The sequence below is a fragment of the Perca flavescens genome, chromosome 5, assembly GCF_004354835.1.
Source record: "Perca flavescens isolate YP-PL-M2 chromosome 5, PFLA_1.0, whole genome shotgun sequence".
In the NCBI taxonomy this organism is placed as follows: Eukaryota; Metazoa; Chordata; class Actinopteri; order Perciformes; family Percidae; genus Perca; species Perca flavescens.
The window spans coordinates 33,287,607-33,306,637 of NC_041335.1; the positions used below are offsets into that span (position 1 = coordinate 33,287,607).

Sequence of the window (19,031 nt, forward strand, 5' to 3'; positions counted from 1 at the left end):
AAAACAAAATCAAATCAGCTTCACGATTGAATTCAAATGAATTAAAAAAACTGAATTGTTCTGACCTTGTACCATAGTTATTGGTGAGGTAATGTAGCAACATTTTAATTGTTTTGTAATTTTGTGAATTAATTGATTCTTGTGATTAGTTACAAATAATACCAATCATCTGCTGGTTCTGGTTTCAAAAATGGAACATTTGAAGCCTTTCTCGGTTTCATATTGTAGAAGAAATTAATAAATTTAGGGTTTTTTGGCTTCTGTTAACACTAAATAAGCATAACATATAAATATATAACATAATGTATAATAAAAACTGAGCTCTGGAAACTTGTAATGAGTGTGTAACTTTTTTACATTTGATATACTACATAATGAACTGATTATCTAGAAAACTAATCAATACATTCATTATTGATGAAAAATGTTTGTTAGTTGAAGCTCTTTGCAGTCACATATAACTAAATAGAAAAATAGAAAGATAGCTTTTATTGTCAATCAACTGTACATACAATGAATGAAATTGTGTTCCACTGGCTCATAAATACTGCTTTAACTAAGAACAAAAGTTTAAAAAATAAATACAAATGCCACAGAGTGTTAGTTTAACATTAAAATATGAAAGGAGTTTGACAGCAGCATAAATATTAATATTGATAATATTAATATTAATATATCTCCACATCTGCCTGTTTATTTATCCGGGTGCTCTAGTTTCCTCCCACAGTGCAGACACATGCAGGTTATCACTAATATGACAACTTGTATGTTTTGTTGACTTTACAATACAGCACCTTTGTAAATAAAAGATGTCTGACTGTTTCATATTGGCCGGACTCACCTGAACAGGTAGAGTCGTGCATCCTGCGGGCAGTTCTCCAGAGCGATATTGATCATGCAGAAGGCTTCAGGCAGCTTGCCGGACAGAGCTCTCTCCACGGCCATTTGTCGGGCCTGTTCGCTGGCCTTCTGCAGCTGCAGCAGCAGGGCTCCGGCAGCCGGACACGTCGGGTTCAACGCCAATGCCGACTTCACGTCTTGATAACATTGTGATGTCTGGACAGGAGAGAAAATCACTAGGACGTAATCCTCAGACAAGTGACTGTGTGTTTACAGTAGGTGCAGTATATATCTAAATAAAAACATATTATAGTATGAGTGCTCTTTAACCCAGTCTGTACAAACGAATTCTCTGTCATTTAGATACTGTACACTGAATAATTGTTATTATATCAGCAGGATATCTTTATTCACTGCTTTAACTTCTCTGAAAAATCTTGTGATTTAAAATTTTCTTCTGTTTATTCACCTTAGAAATGTCTAAAACAGCTTTGTTTTGTTGCTTCAACTGTAAAAAATAAAAAAGGTTATGTGAACTGTGTAAATGTGTTCTTGATATGACAAATGTTTTCAGTTTATAGGAGGAAGTAAATATTTTAAGTCCTGATAGAAAACACTTCTGTTGTCTGTGGCCTTGCATGAATGTGAACCTACAGGTTTAAGATCATTCCTATTTACTGTAACTGCTTGACTGCAAACTGCATCAGCATCATCAACTGCCTGAGATGTAAAGCGTATTTGCTGCTGTTTTTGAGGTATTTGAAGTGTAAGAGGTCCCTGCAGCTGTAACCTGGTTGAGCAGTTTGTGCAGTCGGGCTCGGAGGATGTAATGATCAGAGCTGGGACCGTCGGACAGCATCCAGCCGTTCACCAGCTTCAGAGAGTCAGTGTGGTGGCCTGCAGCAGTCAGACAGGCCAGGCTGGGACACAAGGCACCAAATACATATAATAATGAATAATGTGTATACATTTGAAACCAAACCGTAGATTGTAAATATCACATCTGAAGTCTTGAGTACTTGTGATTAATGACTGAGTGAATGAGTTATAGCTGCTGAAATTTAGATCTACATATATCTGATGTTATATCCCCACAGACTGTAAAACGCAGGATATTTTGTTGCAATATACTTGGTAGTAAACTTAAAGCTATGGTGTGTAGTTTCTATCTCCCCCATTAGGAATTCTAAGTAATAACAACAACACTGTTGGCGCATCCACGCGACACAAGCCTTCCGTGATCGCGCACCACCCCCACCCCTCCCCCACGCAGTTGCTAGTAGCCGAGGGGGACACAGAGGATTAAAAAAACATGATGGACTCTTCAGAAGAGGTCATTATCTTCGCTTGATTTTCTGCGCGTGAAAGTCGCCGGACCTTTCTGAAAACAGACATACTGAGAAATACAGAGAGAGTTTTACGCACTAAAGCTTTAAGCACAAACGCACTACTTTGATCTAGATCTTAGCACGCAGTTGGCTGACCTTCTGGCCTCGTAGGCCCTGCAGCCAGGCTTCACGTCAGCAGCTTTGCTGAAGGCCTCCAGAGCATCGAGGAAAAGGCCTCTGTCAAACAAACACTGGCCCTGAGGACGACAGGAAATATCAGCTTTAAATTATTTTATGTTTAGGCATTTATCTGAGATTTATTCAAAAACCAAACAACTAAAAAAAATGACATTTTTCTTTTACTTATTCTTTTACTTTAGTTTATTTAATTAAATTAAGGCAGAAATAATCAGAAGTGAGTCCAAAACTATCTGTGTTGTTGACCCAAAAACTGCTCTAAATTCTCATTAAAGCTGGGGTAGGCAGTTTAAGAAATAAAAGAAACAAGATCAAAAGAAACGGGAGAATTTCAAAATGCAGCCCTCCTCCTGCAGCTCTCCTCTCTCTGTCCTCAGCCACTCCCTTCATAGAGTAACCTGTACAAGTACTAGTCATTCAATCATCCCCATCCTGATTGTGATCCCGATGCCATTAAATAGCAGTAATTTAATGAGAATTACCATTGTTTTCTTTGTAAAGCCCTCTGTCATGACATACTGTGAACACTGAAGTATACTTGTAATAGTAGAAATAATTTCCAGCCAGAACAGAGGAGTGTTGTGGAGACCTGGAGGTAGTAGACGAAGGCCAAGCGGTCGCTGAAGGCTTGAGGCGCCAGGATGCAGGCCCGTTTATAACAGGCTGCTGATGACTGAAAGTCACAGAGTTGCAGGTAGGCCTCCGCCTGGCTCACATACAGCTGAGTCTGAAAAATACAACAGCAGAGGTTATCAGGCAGAGAAAACAAATACACACAATGTGACCAACTGAAAGTGTATCAAAACATCTCACACCAGCAGACAGAATTAAAATACCAAGTAAACACACTGAAACCCCCAGTTGGAAAGTGTGTCATACGTAATGTGATTTTTCCTTATGTATTATTATACTTTATATATAAGTATAAAAGTATTTGTGTAATTTATCTTTAATCAGGGTTATTTCTTCCAGTAAGTTAGAAATAAAACAAAACAAATAAAAATGTCACAACATACAGTACATTTAAACATAGCTTTGTGTCTTTGTTAGTCCAGCACCTGTTCTGGCTGCAGTGTGATGGCTTTGGAGAAGCAGATCACAGCCTTCTCATACTGGGACTTTCCCATTGCCTCTTTTCCATTTTGATAACTGCAAAGAAAAACAAGAATCATATGTGTTATTTAACCTGTAAATCCTAAAGCATAATACTACAGTATGAATTCACAACACATAGCTTTAAGTGAGGCTAGAACACATTCATGTGTCATGTTTCTCACTGCTCTGCAGCTTTTCTCTGGATGATGAGGCTTCCCTGGAGGTCTGGTCTTTGAGGGCGTTCCTCTCCTGGTGCCAGAAAGATTTTACTGGAGCCAAAAAGCTGCTTGAAGGTGCTTTTTCTCCTGGCCTCATCAAGCTCCTCTTCTGACACAGCAGTGGGAAATAAACTCTGCTCTTCTGCCTGCTGGTGGACAACCAATTTCAAAAATGTAACATTAAATACCAAAACATCTCAGCATTTCCTGAGGGATGCCAACCTACATAACAAGGAGGAGACTGACTGCCAATCAAAACATGTTAATTTTCTATGAAGAAAACAAACAAACCATTAATGTAGACGCTATCAAACACTACTAAGTTTATTTGTTATAATTTAGTAAGGTATATGTATACTTTTTTGAAAATATTATGGATTATTTTTTGTATCCAATGTTGTTCATGTGCAGTAATCGGCATCGTTTCCAGTGCTTAACACTAATGTTAATGCATTGTAATGCATTACACAAGTTGATCACAGTAATAACTCAAAATCCAATATGAAATGCATTTTAAGGACATTTACATATAGAAATAAATAGAAATCAAATTAATTTTAAATTGGAACTCAAAATCTTAGAAAAAAAAAATAGCATTAGCTAGCTAGCTAAATCTGCATTTAAAAAAAAGACAGACTTTAACATTATATCACGATTTAAATAATATCCCCATATTCTGTATTTGTGTGCTTGTGTTATATCGTTATTAGTTGGCACTAAATTAACGTTATTGCTTTTTATTTCGTTTAACTGTTATCAAACACAGCAAACGTTAGCTAGCTAGCTAGCTAGCTAGATCGAGAATCTAACGCTGCTGCCAGCTAACGTAGCTAGCTAGTTGTAACGTCTAACGTTAGCTAACTAACTTTTTTTGCAACAAACATTTATTTAACGTTACCGTCAGGTCATGTATCTCCCCTGCGGCGTCCATTGTGTCAACTCGCTGAAATACGCTGTTTCACTAAGGTTAGTTCAACGTGCTTAATTTAAAAATTAAAGTTGCTGCGTGCGTTACTGGTTGCAACCATGGAAACCAACTTCAACAGCCCCCGCGCTCGAGGCTTTTATTTTCTAAACGAAGAGTTTCAACTTAGAGCTAGAGGTTCCCCTCATATCACTTCCGGTGCCGTTTTAAACCAGCTAAAATAGCGTCAACCCGTATAATATTTAGTGTTAATAGTGTTGTAGTTTTGATTTGTGACTTCGAACCGATCCTCTGTAGTTCCTATACAGTATTAAAAAGTCTGCCAATTAAAATAACATTCCACGACGCTCCCATACTCAACTTGCTCTGTCCTTACAGGTCCATAAAGACTTTTATTTTGAAAACGGGAAATCATAGGCACAAATGACGATCAGCTGACTGAATTGTTGACAAGGCAAGTTGGCCGCCGGTGGAGGAAGCAAAAGCCCTCGTTCACAGTCAGCGATAACTGGTCAAATTTAAGCAACTGAAATGACCGACGTCTACTTTGCGGCTAGCTGTGATACTGTTATAGTTTATCTTCTTCAATTCCGTCCTCGTGTGGCTGCACGGTTGCCATAACTAGCCTATTATTGTGGATTTTGTTAAATAGATAGTTTTACCTGACCTGTGATCCATGTAAAAGGTGAACAAGAAGACACCAGAAAACATTACGGCTGTCAGTATGGACATCCAAAACGAGAGGAGAAGGCTGCTGGATGCGGACGATGAAGATGGGGATCTTACTGGACTCATATCTGAGCAGGATGCTTATCTCAGGTCAGTTAAAAAAATACAGATGCAGTGAAAGCTCAGTGTAGCTGCTTTGGTAGGGCTGGGCGATTTTGACCAAATCTTCTATGTATGCATATCTCAGTAACGAGATATCTGCTCACCTATGTGAAATCTTATCTAATCCATTTGATGTCAATCACATTGAACTGTGTGGTAATGTAAAGTGTGATTATAAAATCAATACTGCAATGTAGCAGGAACTGCAAACCAAATGACATTCCCTCAGGTAGGCCTATTTCAGATCACATTTTCTTTGAAGTTTGAGTAAACATGCATGTTTACGCTATTGATTCCATTGAAAGATGATAGATTATATCATATTGAATTATCGCAGCTCTAAGGTCAACACAAAGATGGATTGTTACAGTGAGTTGAGTACAATTCCAGATGTTTTGCATGTCTCAGCCCATTCACTGCAAAGGGCACACAACACATGTAACTATTGGGCAAACAATGCTGGTGTGTTTAAAGGTCCCATGGCATGAAAATTTCACTTTATGAGGTTTTTTAACATAAATATGCGTTCCCCCAGCCTGCCTATGGTCCCCCAGTGGCTAGAAATGTCAGCAGGTGTAAACCAAGCCCTGGGTATCCTGCTCTGCCTTTGAGAAAATGAAAGCTCAGATGGGCCGATCTGGAATCTTCTCCTTATGAGGTCATAAGGAGCAAGGTTACCTCCCCTTTCTCTGCTTTGCCCGCCCAGAGAATTTTGCCCACCCATGAGAGAGAGACATCATGGCTTTCAAACGAGCAAAGTGGCCGTTGGTCAAGGCCACACCCCCACTCTCCACCACGTGTCGGCTTATAGAAAGCCTGCAGTGTTCTACTTTTCAACTGAGGCATTTAATGTGCATTCAATGAGCTGTCCTGTGACGAAGTTTGATACAATGGCCTTTGACCTTTACACTCTGCTCCGTTCCTCTTTCTCTCCACAGTAAAGTGAAGAACAGGAACTTGTACCTGGCGACGTTTGCGTCTGTTCTGGGTCCCATGAGCTTTGGCTTCGTGTTGGGGTACAGCTCTCCCGCCATCCCCGAACTTACCAGCATCACTACTGACCCAAGGCTGCGGCTGGACACTAACCAGGCTTCCTGGTTCGGGGTATGATGATGATTCATTATCACAAGCCTCAAAGCAGAACAGCTTTTAAATTGTTTATTAAAGTGTTTTTTAACTTATCAGCAGTTTTATGTCACCACGTGTTCAAACACGTCTTGTTGGATTCACTTGAGTTCAAAACCTGGTTACAGTTTGAAGAAACACAGAAAAAGATGTCAAATGCAATTAAAATGAAACAAATTGGTTTAGTTACTTCTATATGAAGGGTAGATGATTATGACCAGAATATTAAAACTCAATATACATGTTAAAACACCAAATTGTGTTTGCATCTGAGATTGTGAAGTGAAACAATGGAAATCATTGAAAAAATAACGTTTTTAAATGCATTTTAAATAAAAAAAAAAAATGTTGTACTACTTTTTTGGGTAGGGCTACGTGATACGCAGGTTTACGCAGTATACCCACTAAGAAAGCTCCAGGATTTCCATATACCCACTTAAAAATGCCCAATGACACGCAACAACATACTTTCTCTTATATTTTTGATATATTTTGAATTGTCATCTGTGTTTTTCTTCTTTACATAGGCTAAATAAAGGTATTTCCACCGTAAATTGGTGCATAAAAGTGTATCCGAATACAGGAAATGAAGTCGTTGATGCTCAAAACTTCCCTGGGGGAGGACACCCAGACCCCCCACTATGATATGCCCAATATACTGTATATATATTTCTACAGTACAGTTTACCCACTACAATATATTAGACTAAACCACTGGGTAGGGCTTAATGTCACATGCAGCTAATGTTGGTGACTGACAGTTGAATTGTCAGTACGAAAGATGAACAACTGTGTTAGAAAATATCTAGTCACGCTTTGCCAGACCATCCACACAAGGAGCGGATGAGGGTCTGGTTGTCAGCTTTCTGGGATGGGAAAAAATTTTTCTCTGCTTTATTGGCATTTCTTTAAACCAATCACAATCGTCATGGGCGGCGCTAAGCTCCACACGGAGCCGCTGTAAAATAGTCGTGCGAGAGAAAAATCAGATTGGACTGATAATCTAGCTAGCTGTCTGGATTTACCCTGCAGAGATCTGAGGAGCAGTTAACCATAGTCCTCCTAAATCCACCGGAGTTTAAAATTCCACCGCAAAGAAAGCGCAAGGAAACGGACATCGGCGAAAAGACATTCATACGGCGGAATATCCCGCGGCACCGGAGCAATCCCGGAAGTGGAACGTCAAGGATACAAACAAAAAAGTCGGTGAACATAAAAACTGAAGGAGAGAAGTCAAGTATAACTCCCAATCAGTGAACTTCAGTTTTAATTTAGTTTTTTTCTTTTTGGTCATTGCATGTGTATAGTTCTTGTTAAATGGGTATTTTTGTGTGAACCTGCTATAAATTGAAATAAGATAAATAGGACTGAAAAGTTTAAGCAGAAAAGGTCAGTAAAAAAAGTGCAGATTGTAACAACATTTTCTAGTTCTTAGTTCTACATAACTTGGAGAATTAAAAATTGGTGAAAATACAGGCTAAATGAAATTCTAGAAGTTATTCCCTGATGCTCTGTGTTGTTTGTTTCTCAGTCCATAGTGACGTTGGGAGCGGCGGCCGGTGGCCTGCTGGGCGGCTGGATGGTGGGGAAGATCGGCAGGAAGCTCAGTCTGATGTTCTGCTCGCTGCCATTCGTCTTCGGTTTCACCATCATCATCGCAGCACAGAACGTGTGGATGCTTTACATCGGCAGAGTGCTCACCGGCCTCGCCAGCGGGGTCACGTCATTGGTCGTTCCGGTACGGGCCTAACGCCCTTTTTTTTTTTTTCAGTTTGGTTCTGTTAGTCACGTTCCTGCAATAACACCTGTTTGTCCCCATGTTGTCATGACATGGCTTTTCTTCTTTCTTTTTTCTTCTTCCTGCGTGCCGTTGTTCATACTGTGATCTCCTGCCCTGTTGCCAACAGCCTCTCTACAAATACACACGTTAAAGTAATCACATTCCCTCAATAGTGTATTTGTGGTATTTTCACACGAATGCTGGCATACATTTAAGTGTTTTCAAGCTTCCATATTTATAAAAGTCTGAGCCTTAGCTGTCCTTTTCTATTTCCTATCACTAGTGCAGTGGCTGTTGAAAAAGTTGGAAGGGGTCGATTGCTTTTCCTCCGGTGTTGCTTCTTTCAGCTTTCTCGAAAACTACTCATCCAAAAAACTTCACACTGGACACTGCGCTCCATAGGTCCTGAGCAATACACCTGCCATGACATAGTTGCGTCCCCTAGCAATGCTCGAGTATACACGTCATTTGCTAGCACAGCTAGCTAACTATTTGGGACCAGGCTATTTCCAGGAACACAACAAAAGCGTTCATTCCAAAAGTTACATCGCTGTTGCTTAAAATGTTTGAGTTTGCCACAATGTAGCACCTCCGGTCTCTTTTTCTTTATTTGTTCTTCAATGTACTGTAGCGAGCAGCGGAGAGCTAGCTGCACCCAGCATGCTGTTCGGCGGTGCAACAGTAAATAAGGGCCCCCTCTGGGTCAGTGTAACGCTTATCAGTTCAATTTTCTAAGCACAAACGGACATTTGGAAAAACAGAAAAATGGGTTCAAATATCCAATTTCTCATTTTTTTCCACCTTAACAAATACAAAATTGGATCTTTAAATTGTTTTTCCAATTTTCTGTTTTTATTCAGAGGATCAGAAATTTAGAAAATTACAAAATTGCGTCTGGGCTCCAATTATTCAATACTGCAATGGTATTCTCTCATTTCCTTGTTCCGCCTAGCTACGCACCCCGCACTCGAAACCATCAGTTGCAAGCACCTCTGACCCCAAAGTCTATCAGTTTTTATTTATTTTTTGGTCCATATGAAGTTAAGGATCTGCATATTCCACAAAGTAGAGGAAGAGAATACCATGGCAGTATTGAATAATTGGAGCCCAGACCCAATTTTGTAATTTTCTAAATTTCTGATCCTCTGAATAAAAACAGAAAATTGGAAAAACAGGTTAAAGATCCAATTTTTTAATTTGTCATGGTGGAAAAAAAATGAAAAATTGGATATTTGAACCCATTTTTCTGTTTTTCCAAATTTCCGTTTGTGCTTAGAAAATTGAACTGATAAGCGTTACACTGACCCCTCTTAATACACTATACAGTTTGTACAGAACACACTACTTATAAATAAATAAATAAATATATATATATATATATATATATATATATATATATATATATATATATATATATATATATATATATATATATATATCTCAAGAGCTCCTACAGACAGACAGAGACTGTCTCCATTTTAGTTGGATTGTAAATTAAATAGTTTTGGGTGGTTTAGACTGGAAGGACGAAAGAATTTTGCATTTGTCTCTATTTTTCTGGTTTTATACACCAGACGATTTATCAGTTAATTCGGTAAAGTGATTATCTTTTTAATCCATAATAATAATCATATTAAAAAAAAAACATTAGTTGCAGAATTAGATTAATAATGAATAGTAATAGGCTAATCGTTTTTAGCCTCTGAGAGTTGGCTGATTTCTGTCAGTAACTCTGGCGTGTTCCTCCTGTGTAATTGTCTTTGTCTCTCTTCGTACAGCTGTATATCTCTGAAATGGCACACGAGCGGGTACGTGGGTTGTTAGGCTCCTGTGTGCAACTCATGGTGGTGCTAGGCATCATGGGAGTGTATCTCGCAGGTATGTAATCTCAGCTTTATGTGTTTACGGCATCCTTAAATCTCATTTTGTAAAGTCTGACTCCCAAGTTATTGAAATTTGCTGAATGTTTAAATGAACATAAGAAAGAAGTCTAACAAGGTTACTTAAGGTAACAAAGCAGTTTATAAGCTGTAAATCATTGAGGGGTTTCCATGATACAACTTTACAACAGCCACCATTATGACAGCAGCTACATAATACAGAGCTACAAATCTGCGCTCTTATTTTAAAATTGTGTTATATCTCTGCTCTCTTTCTGGTTATGTGTATTTATTTTCTTTGTCAAACACCCTGTGACAACACGGTTTAGTTCAAAGTGTTTTTATCTGAGGTTGCTGTGCCGTTTTAAACCTCTGGATCAAAGGTTGTGAAAAAGAGATGACCAAAACGTGGCCATCATGTGATGTGAACATCCTCAGATATGATCAGAGTCCTGCGCTGCCTCTTCCACAGCAGCCTGTATGAAAATAGCTGCTTCTCGCTAATCGTGTTAGCTGCATACCATTCACGTTTACCCAATGGAAGCTGGTGTGTCACATGATGTGGGTTGACTCCTATAGAGGACAAATGTTAAGTATGTCATTTGGGTTAAATGGCCCTTCCAATGTATAACAAACAGTATTTAGTCGATGTCATGTGAAGGAATCATTGTCTGATAGATTGAATGGTACGGAAAGAAATGGTTCGAAAAAAGAATTCAACTTTGTCACAAGCCAGCTGCTGTTCAGCACAAAGGTGAACACTGTGATCGTTGTAGAAAATCCAGCGAAACAATCAGATTTGCAGAGGAATGTATTTTTAGATCCAGCAGATGAAGATGTCGTGAGGAAACCTGGACTTGACAAGGCTCCTCTTGTGTCCTGCAGCCTTCAGTCTGACCCGCACAGTGCAGGACCTGGCATGTCTGGAACAAAACTGGGGGAAAAACCCAAATTATCTTGGGCCAACCATTTAAAAATGGGGACAAGAGGACAAAGGCAGTTGATCATACCTGCTAACATTTGGTTTTCAAAATCCGGGAGGGGGGTACTGTTAAGTGTACTGTAAGACCCGCTGTGTTTTAATGTGCTGGGTAATGTCATTTTTCTTGCCATGCTACAAAAAAATAAATGCGACACACCTTACAAAAGCATGGAGGTTGTCGCAATGACTAGGTAAGATGCATGTAAATTGTTGCGCCCAACACTGTTGAAATTTACAGCTATATTTTGATTTCTTTGCGGGAACACCGCCTTCATCTGCCTTTTTTATCAGCTCGCTTTCGGGTCTGAACTTTCCGCGAAGCTTGCGCAGAGATCAACTGCGCAACTGGGTTATAGGTTGCCAGGTTGAGGGTTATAGGTTGCCAGGTTGAGGTGACAAACGGGTTGAAAATTGTATATGGTGTGTGGATTGTGTGAATAGGATGCGTTTCATACAAGATCTGGCAACTGGTCAACATTAGACAAACATATTGGTCCGATTATTTATAAAGGAGTTTGGGCCATGCAAATTACATGAGTCTCCTGGGAGAAATAACCAACCAGGAGGGGTCCGGGAGATAGGGCTAAAAAACGGGAAAAACCCAGGGAAAATAGGAGTGTTGGCAGGTATGCAGTTGATGTCATTGTGTGGTTTAATACAAAAGTCTCCTTTTTAATTTTCAATAGGATTTATCTTTCTATTGGAAGGCCGCTTAATTCCTAAGGGGGCTTAGGGCCCCTCAGCATCCTCTCTGATTTTCTCATATGAACTCCAAACAGTGTCCGGAGAATCAGGTCATTGTCCGGAGCTTTCCTTTCTCACAACAGGAGATTGTCCGTGTCAGACACGTTCTGACTTCCTGGATGGAAATACTCTCTTTTGGTTTAGATGAGTTGTGGCGCCTGGGTAGAGCGTGGAGGAGGTAGGACATGACTCTGTTTACACCGCGATCATTGACCCGGTTCTTAATTTGGTCATTACCAAACCAACTTTCTTGCCGTTCCTTGAATTTTTCTGACAATGCCGGCGTTGGCCCTTACTGACCGAAGTTCCCAAATCCCGTCGTCTCCAGTTGGCAACTATTTTAGTTTTGTCATTTCTTTACCATAAATGCCGAATACAGTTTGGTTCCAGCTTCTCATTCTGAGCTATGTGAACTCATCCTGCAGGTCTCTACCTGGACTGGCGCTGGCTCGCGATCTGCTGCTCCATCCCGCCAACGCTGCTGATGGTCTGCATGTGCTTCATGCCAGAGACGCCCCGGTTCCTGCTGTCACAGGGCAAGAGGCGGGAAGCTGAAGAGGCGCTACGCTTCCTGCGAGGGCCGGACGCCCCCGTCGAATGGGAGTGCGCCCGCATCGAGGAGGCTTGTGATGAGCAGGTGAGGTTGTGGTTGGTTGGCTTGGCTGCGATGCGGTGGACTGTATGATTTTCTGACAACAACCGCACCTTCCCCCTCAATGCTAATGCCACTGCTGTTGGAAATGTTGAAACCAATACCCAGACTGTTCAGGTCAAAGGTTTAATCAGTCTAGTCTGCAGTCCCAGACATTGACGTGCCTTTAGTCAGTGTTGACTGTTGTGTGGCCTGATGACAGCGAGCTTTCTGTTTCCTCTCAGGGCTCTAGTTTCCAGATGTCCGACCTGAAGGACCCTGGTGTCTACAAGCCTCTGGTGATCGGCGTCGTGCTGATGATCTTCCAGCAGATGACGGGGATCAATGCCATCATGTTCTACGCTGAGACCATATTTGAACAGGCACATTTTAAGGTGAGTAGGCTTAAAATTGTGATGTATTCTGGGGAAATTAACTTTTCATTCAGTTACAATTACAGATGTGTTCTTCAACTACTGTCCAATACTCTCTAGTGCTCTTGCAATAGGTGACAATATGGATGTATCACTAGGTGCTAAGCAAAGAGTATACAATGACTGAAATAATAATTTCCTTTTCTTCACAAAAAAGCTCCACATTGGTCTTTGACTGAAAGTATGCTATTCTCTAGTCAGAACTTGAAAAGCTGTTGTAGGATGTACTGAAAATATATACATTTCTGATTATAAGTAAGAACAACAAAAGCTTCAATTGAAACAATGAATTACCTGTTCTGAGCAATCCCTTTTAAATGCAAACAAAAAAGGAACCACATTTCAGCTAGAAATCCCACGACGAATTGTTATTTTATCTACTTACAAATCCGAGAGCTATTGCCCTTTTTGTTTCAGTATCTTGTTGAAAGCATCAATGTGAATGTCTTGTTGTTTTTCAGGAGAGTGACCTGGCTTCAGTGATCGTGGGTGTGATTCAGGTCGTCTTTACAGGAGTGGCAGCACTGATTATGGACAAAGCTGGAAGGAAGGTCCTTCTCATCATCTCAGGTATTTTCAGTCAATTGATATATTAAACACATTTTATTTATGTTTAGTTGGCAGCAGTTTTAAGGCACTGATGATGAACTGCAATGTCCCTTTTGTTTCATATCATTTCCTGTTTCTCTCTCCTCTCGTTTACTGCCATCTCGCAACTATCATCTCTAATAAACGGTAGATGCTAGATTGGACCCAATGGACGTGTCAACATCAACACAGACATACTGCGTGTGTCAACACTTGGGCTTTAACACGATTCAACAGACGGTTGTTTGAATCCTGCTGCAAAGCGACGCTCGTATGGCCTGTTGCAGCCAGGGATTAACTGTAACGGAGTATAGCAGCACTTTCTACCGTGAAAAATCACCAATAAAGGTTCCTTTTACGGTATAAAGGTTGCATATGTTGTTCAATTCTCCCCAATTTTGGATCCCATTCCTACTGGACCATGTCCGGTTGTGTAGTTTTTGGTTTAGAAGCTAAAATATACTCCGTCACAGTCATACCCTGGCTGCAATGACAGACCATACCAGCATCGCATTGTAGCAGGGTTAAAATATCTGTTAAAGGCAAAGTGGTGTTGCCTGCGCAGTATGCCGTGTGGATGTAGATAGATCCAGTGGGTGCGATCTAGCATCTACCCCTAATAAATGAAATTTATAAAAATAAAAGTATTTAAATCATCTTTTTTTGTTTTTAAATTGGATATTGGTGTTGGGTTTTGGAATGAAAATCATTTAATCAGCTCTGCTCTCTTTTTAGCACCAGACAAGACCGCGAGGTCATGACAGATCTTTGTTTCTTTTCCCATTAATAATCAAGGGGTTGCCATGGCGATCAGCACCACAGCATTCGGGGTTTACTTCTACCTGATGTCCAAACTTCACAGCACCCCGTCGCTGAGCCTCTTGGCGCTGGACATCCAGAGCAAGGCTGCCGAAGAACCCCACGCTGACCTGGCCTGGTTGGCCCTGGCCAGCATGGCCGTCTTCATCACAGGTGAGATCCTGGGTTACAGACTGGTGTCTGACATAACTAATCAAGTTATTAAAGCTCATTTATCAGCAGCAGGGAATATTTTTTATATTAAAATGCTCAGGTAGAATCAAAGATTTTAAAAGTGCAGTGAAATAATTGTTTTCAAAACATCTAAACATCCCATCAATTTATACCAAGTTACCCCATCTGCCACAGTTCATTTCCCCTTTATTTATGTCTAGTTCTTCTTCTTTGTAGCATCCTTTTTGTGAAATGTCTTGTGTTATATGTGACATGTTTTGTCTCTCATGACTATGTTAAGAGAACAAAAAGCTAATGTTGTGTATCAGTCAGGGACAGTGAACTAATAGGTGGGTGAGTATCTCCCATTTTTAATGACGACGACTGGAGGGAATGCTTCAGTTAGCCGCTGATACAGGATGAGAAACTGTAACTAAAGCTGTCAGACAAATGTAGTGAAGTAAAAAGTACAATATTTACCTCTGAGATGTAGGAGAGTAGAACTACAGTATAAAGAAGCCTAAAATGGAAATACTCAAGTAAAGTAGAAGTACCTCCAATGTGTACTTAAGTACAGTACTTTAGTAAATGTAATTACATTCCACCACTGATGATTTTCCAGAACATATGGATTAATGTGTGTGTTCCCCACAGCCTGTACCACATTAATAATGGTTGTTGTGTCCAGGTTTTGCTCTGGGATGGGGTCCGATCCCCTGGCTTATCATGTCAGAGATTTTCCCGTCCAAAGTTAGGGGCGTTGCTAGTGCTGTGTGTGTCCTCACCAACTGGAGCATGGCGTTCGTCGTCACCAAGACCTTCCAAGAAATGATGGTGAGTGCTCAACGGGCCACTATTTAAAGGGTATTTCACCTCTTAACTTGTTTTATCAGCTCAACTTAATGTCGAAACGTTTTCTGATAATCCTGACAGGATTACTTTGTGTTTACAAACTTCACATACATGTCATCACTGACTTTCTGTATTTTTGGATGCTCTGGGGGTAGAATTTGTTTGGATCGGTCTGTGTTATTTCAATTTGTATGGGGTTATTTTTGTGCCTTTTTAATTCCAAGCAATCACTACCTCAAGCAAAAAAATTGTCATCTCTAAAGTAAAACTCAGAACTTGCAAACAAAACATTTGTGTAGTCATAAACTATTTTTAATATACTGTATGTTATTTTAGTGTTTCCTTTAGGATTTTTTTTAGCACTGGGGGCTGCTAAACGGAACTGACACTTTGCTGCAAACACAAACTAATATATTTATTCACCTCTATTCACACACACACAATGAGGCATATTTTCTGTTGTGATTGAACTGTATTTTTTGAGTTACTATACAGGCCAACTTTAATCTTGACATATAGGCTAAGCATTCTGTAGCAAATAACAATAAACCCACTATTAATTACATTATCTTAATGCAGTGTAACTACTTCAGCATGTAAATAATGCACCTAAAATACAAACGTTCGCCAACATGCACTCTAACTGTGCAGCCCTATTTCTGATACCGTGGGGGGCAGAAATGTTGCCGTGTCACCACGGTCAAATCAACATAGAGGAAACACTGTATTTGTTTAATAATATGTCCTTTTGTTTACAGTTGAGTTGCTCTCTCCATCACGTTTGCAGTTAAGGCAAACATGATGGAGAGACACAATGGAGAGCAAAAGACATCATTGAGAAAGAAGCAGAGGGAACTGTTAACAAAAGGAGATATTATCAAACAAATTAAAGACCAATAGTTTACGACTACACAAATGTTTTGTTTGCAAGTTTTAAGTTTTACTTTTGAGATGACAATTTCTGCTTGAGTTAATGATTTTTGTTTGATATTTGAGAAGTTTTGCTTGGAATTAAAGGCACAAAAATAATCCCATAAATTTGAAACTCTACTGCCTTAATAGAAATTAGAGCTGAAACAATGACTTAGTTAATCAAGTTACTGATTGACAGACAACTAATAATTGAAGTAATTTATCAAGAATGTTGTTCTCTGTTTTATATCATTGTAAACTGAATATCTTTGGGTTTTGGACGGGTTGGTCGGACAAAATAAGCAATTTCATTTTGGGCTGTGGCGTCTGACTATTTCATAGACTAAATAATGAATAGAGTAATCGAAAACGTAATCAACAAATTATTTGATAAATAATAAATTATCTTTAGTTGCAGCTCCATGCAGTCCTGTTGCTTTTGTGTTTTTGGTATCTACTGTGAAGCTATAAAACCTTCCTTCCTCTTTGGTCTTTTCAACATCTTTTAAATGCAACCTCTTCCAGATTCTTCTAACCAGCGCTGGAACCTTCTGGCTCTTTGCCTCTATGTGCATCCTCAACGTCATCTTCACCATAGCCTTCATCCCAGAAACAAAGGGCAAGACACTGGAGCAGATCGAAGCCACTTTCAGAGGGACATCAGGTCCATGAATCTCAGACCTCGTATCCCTGAAACGACTGGTTCACAGGACACTGTGTGGGCATTTAAAAAAATCTTTGTTAAGCCTATAAAGCTATCAAGCTGATTGACACTTTCTTATAATAAGTTTCTATGACAGAAACAGAAAAGCCTTTTTTGTTCAATCTGTTTCATGGAGGTGTTGATTCAACTGTGATCATTTTTGATAATTGTGGTTTATGGTGCTATTGAACTGTATGGCTTTAAATGACAGGTGTTTCCAATATTTTGCTCATCCCATACACACCAATGAGGTTAATTGGCAACTGGGTGTAACTCATTTGTTTCTGTAGGAAGTCTGACCTTTAAAATATAATAGCATATAGTTTTTCGCAGGTCAAATCCTCTGAATTTTAACATATCTAAATGACTCCCAAGGAGGAGTGGATTTAGAACAGGTTTAGTGTCCTATGTTGAATCTAAGTGTTACTGATTGATTGCCTGAGTGTGCTGCTACTTCCAGTAAAACAGCCCTACGCTGCCCTCTGCAGGTCTCACTGCTGTAGTTCCTCTGTTCATGTTTAAAATGTCCTTTACTCAGTTACTACAGCTTGACAGTTGACCAGTTTTGCAGAAAGCTTTAAATCTGAAAATCATGTGCATAGTAAAAGTTTTATATAGGACCATAGGTCTTTCGTACTTTCAGGTTTGAATGCTTTACTGTGAAGTTTCAGAGTGTAATTGGTGTTAAGGTATACTCCACCCTAAATCTTTCTTTCGACTTTTTTTGAAGAGAAAAGAGGCTGTGGTAAGCTTGAATTAATGTCAACAATAATAGATCCCAACGGTGTTGAGTTTTTACTGTGGAAATAAACTGTCCTACATGTTACTCAAACTACTGCTGCAGCATAATCTACTTTTCCACTGTTCATCCATATTCCAATACAGAATTTGTCTTTACCCTCATGTATCACCATTTTTTCAACAGATGTTAGTTTTCTGTTTGGGCAAAAACAAGAAGTACTCTAATTAATAAATAAATAAATAAATATTAATACTTGTTTTCCATTTGACAAAAGCCGGTATGATGCTACAGACACATTTTGAAACCATATTGGTGTTCACTATTTCCTTGCCTAAGTAAGGATAATGCATTGCCTGGTGTCCTTGCTCCTTAAACTCTGAACAAAGATTTTTGCAGAAACTTTATTGTACTGATGTTTGCGGTGGGTGAATGCATCATGAGGTCACAGGAGTCTGCTGTTCACATTGACTGTTGTGACGGTTTATTCAACTGCGTAGAACTGCATCATCAGAGAAATGAATTGAAAAAATAATTATTCTGTGATGCAAGACTTTTTTTTTAAACATTAATCAACAACAGATTGAAAACTGTAAACTGACAACTGTAAAGAAAGAATATGGGTGTGTTTTTGTAACTTTTTTGTAATATTTTTCTGTTTATCTTGTGAAGGAAACATTTCCTTGCAGCCTATTATCTGATGTGCAACACACTTAAGATACTGATGATGTTAGAAAAAGTGACTTCTCTGAAGAAAAAAACAGATCATCTAACTCTTTTATAGAGTTTTTACTCATTCGTTTCTTTATGGGAAAAAATCTAATCTTGTCCCAGTTTCCCCACTATGAGTTTTCATGTTTGTGTTCATTATCCCGGGGTGAAACTGAATTGTACCATACACTGTCTGTGAATAAAATCTCTGTTGTTTTGAACATGTGTCCTGCATTAGTGATTAAAGCATCTCCAGTTTTATTATTATTTTAAATTACAGCCTGCACTTGTCAAAAGTCGACGTAGGGAAATAAGTATAAGCCTTTCATCAATGTAAACATATTGAAGCAAATACAAAATTCTTCCAGGATAATGTATTTGTATGAAATACATCTTGTTTTAACCCACTGATTAAGAATATATTGAAATGACAAATTTAAATAACAAATTGCAGGTCAAACGTTGTGGAAATGCATCACATTTGAGATCTACATATAAAAAAACAGATACAAGATGTATTTTGTTGTACAGTTTTTTTTATGT

The 19,031-nt window shown here is 39.2% G+C and overlaps 1 protein-coding gene across 1 annotated transcript; it reads left to right on the forward strand.

The window, feature by feature from the left end:
• Positions 1-5,042: 5,042 nt before the first annotated feature.
• On the forward strand, positions 5,043-17,755 carry slc2a8 (solute carrier family 2 member 8). Its single transcript, XM_028579329.1, has 10 exons — positions 5,043-5,423; positions 6,374-6,539; positions 8,092-8,298; positions 10,119-10,218; positions 12,372-12,583; positions 12,823-12,972; positions 13,473-13,581; positions 14,395-14,571; positions 15,260-15,405; positions 16,861-17,755. Exons 1-10 carry the CDS (start codon positions 5,329-5,331, stop codon positions 17,005-17,007), a joined length of 1,509 nt encoding a protein of 502 aa, XP_028435130.1. The 5' UTR covers positions 5,043-5,328; the 3' UTR covers positions 17,008-17,755.
• Positions 17,756-19,031: the final 1,276 nt, after the last annotated feature.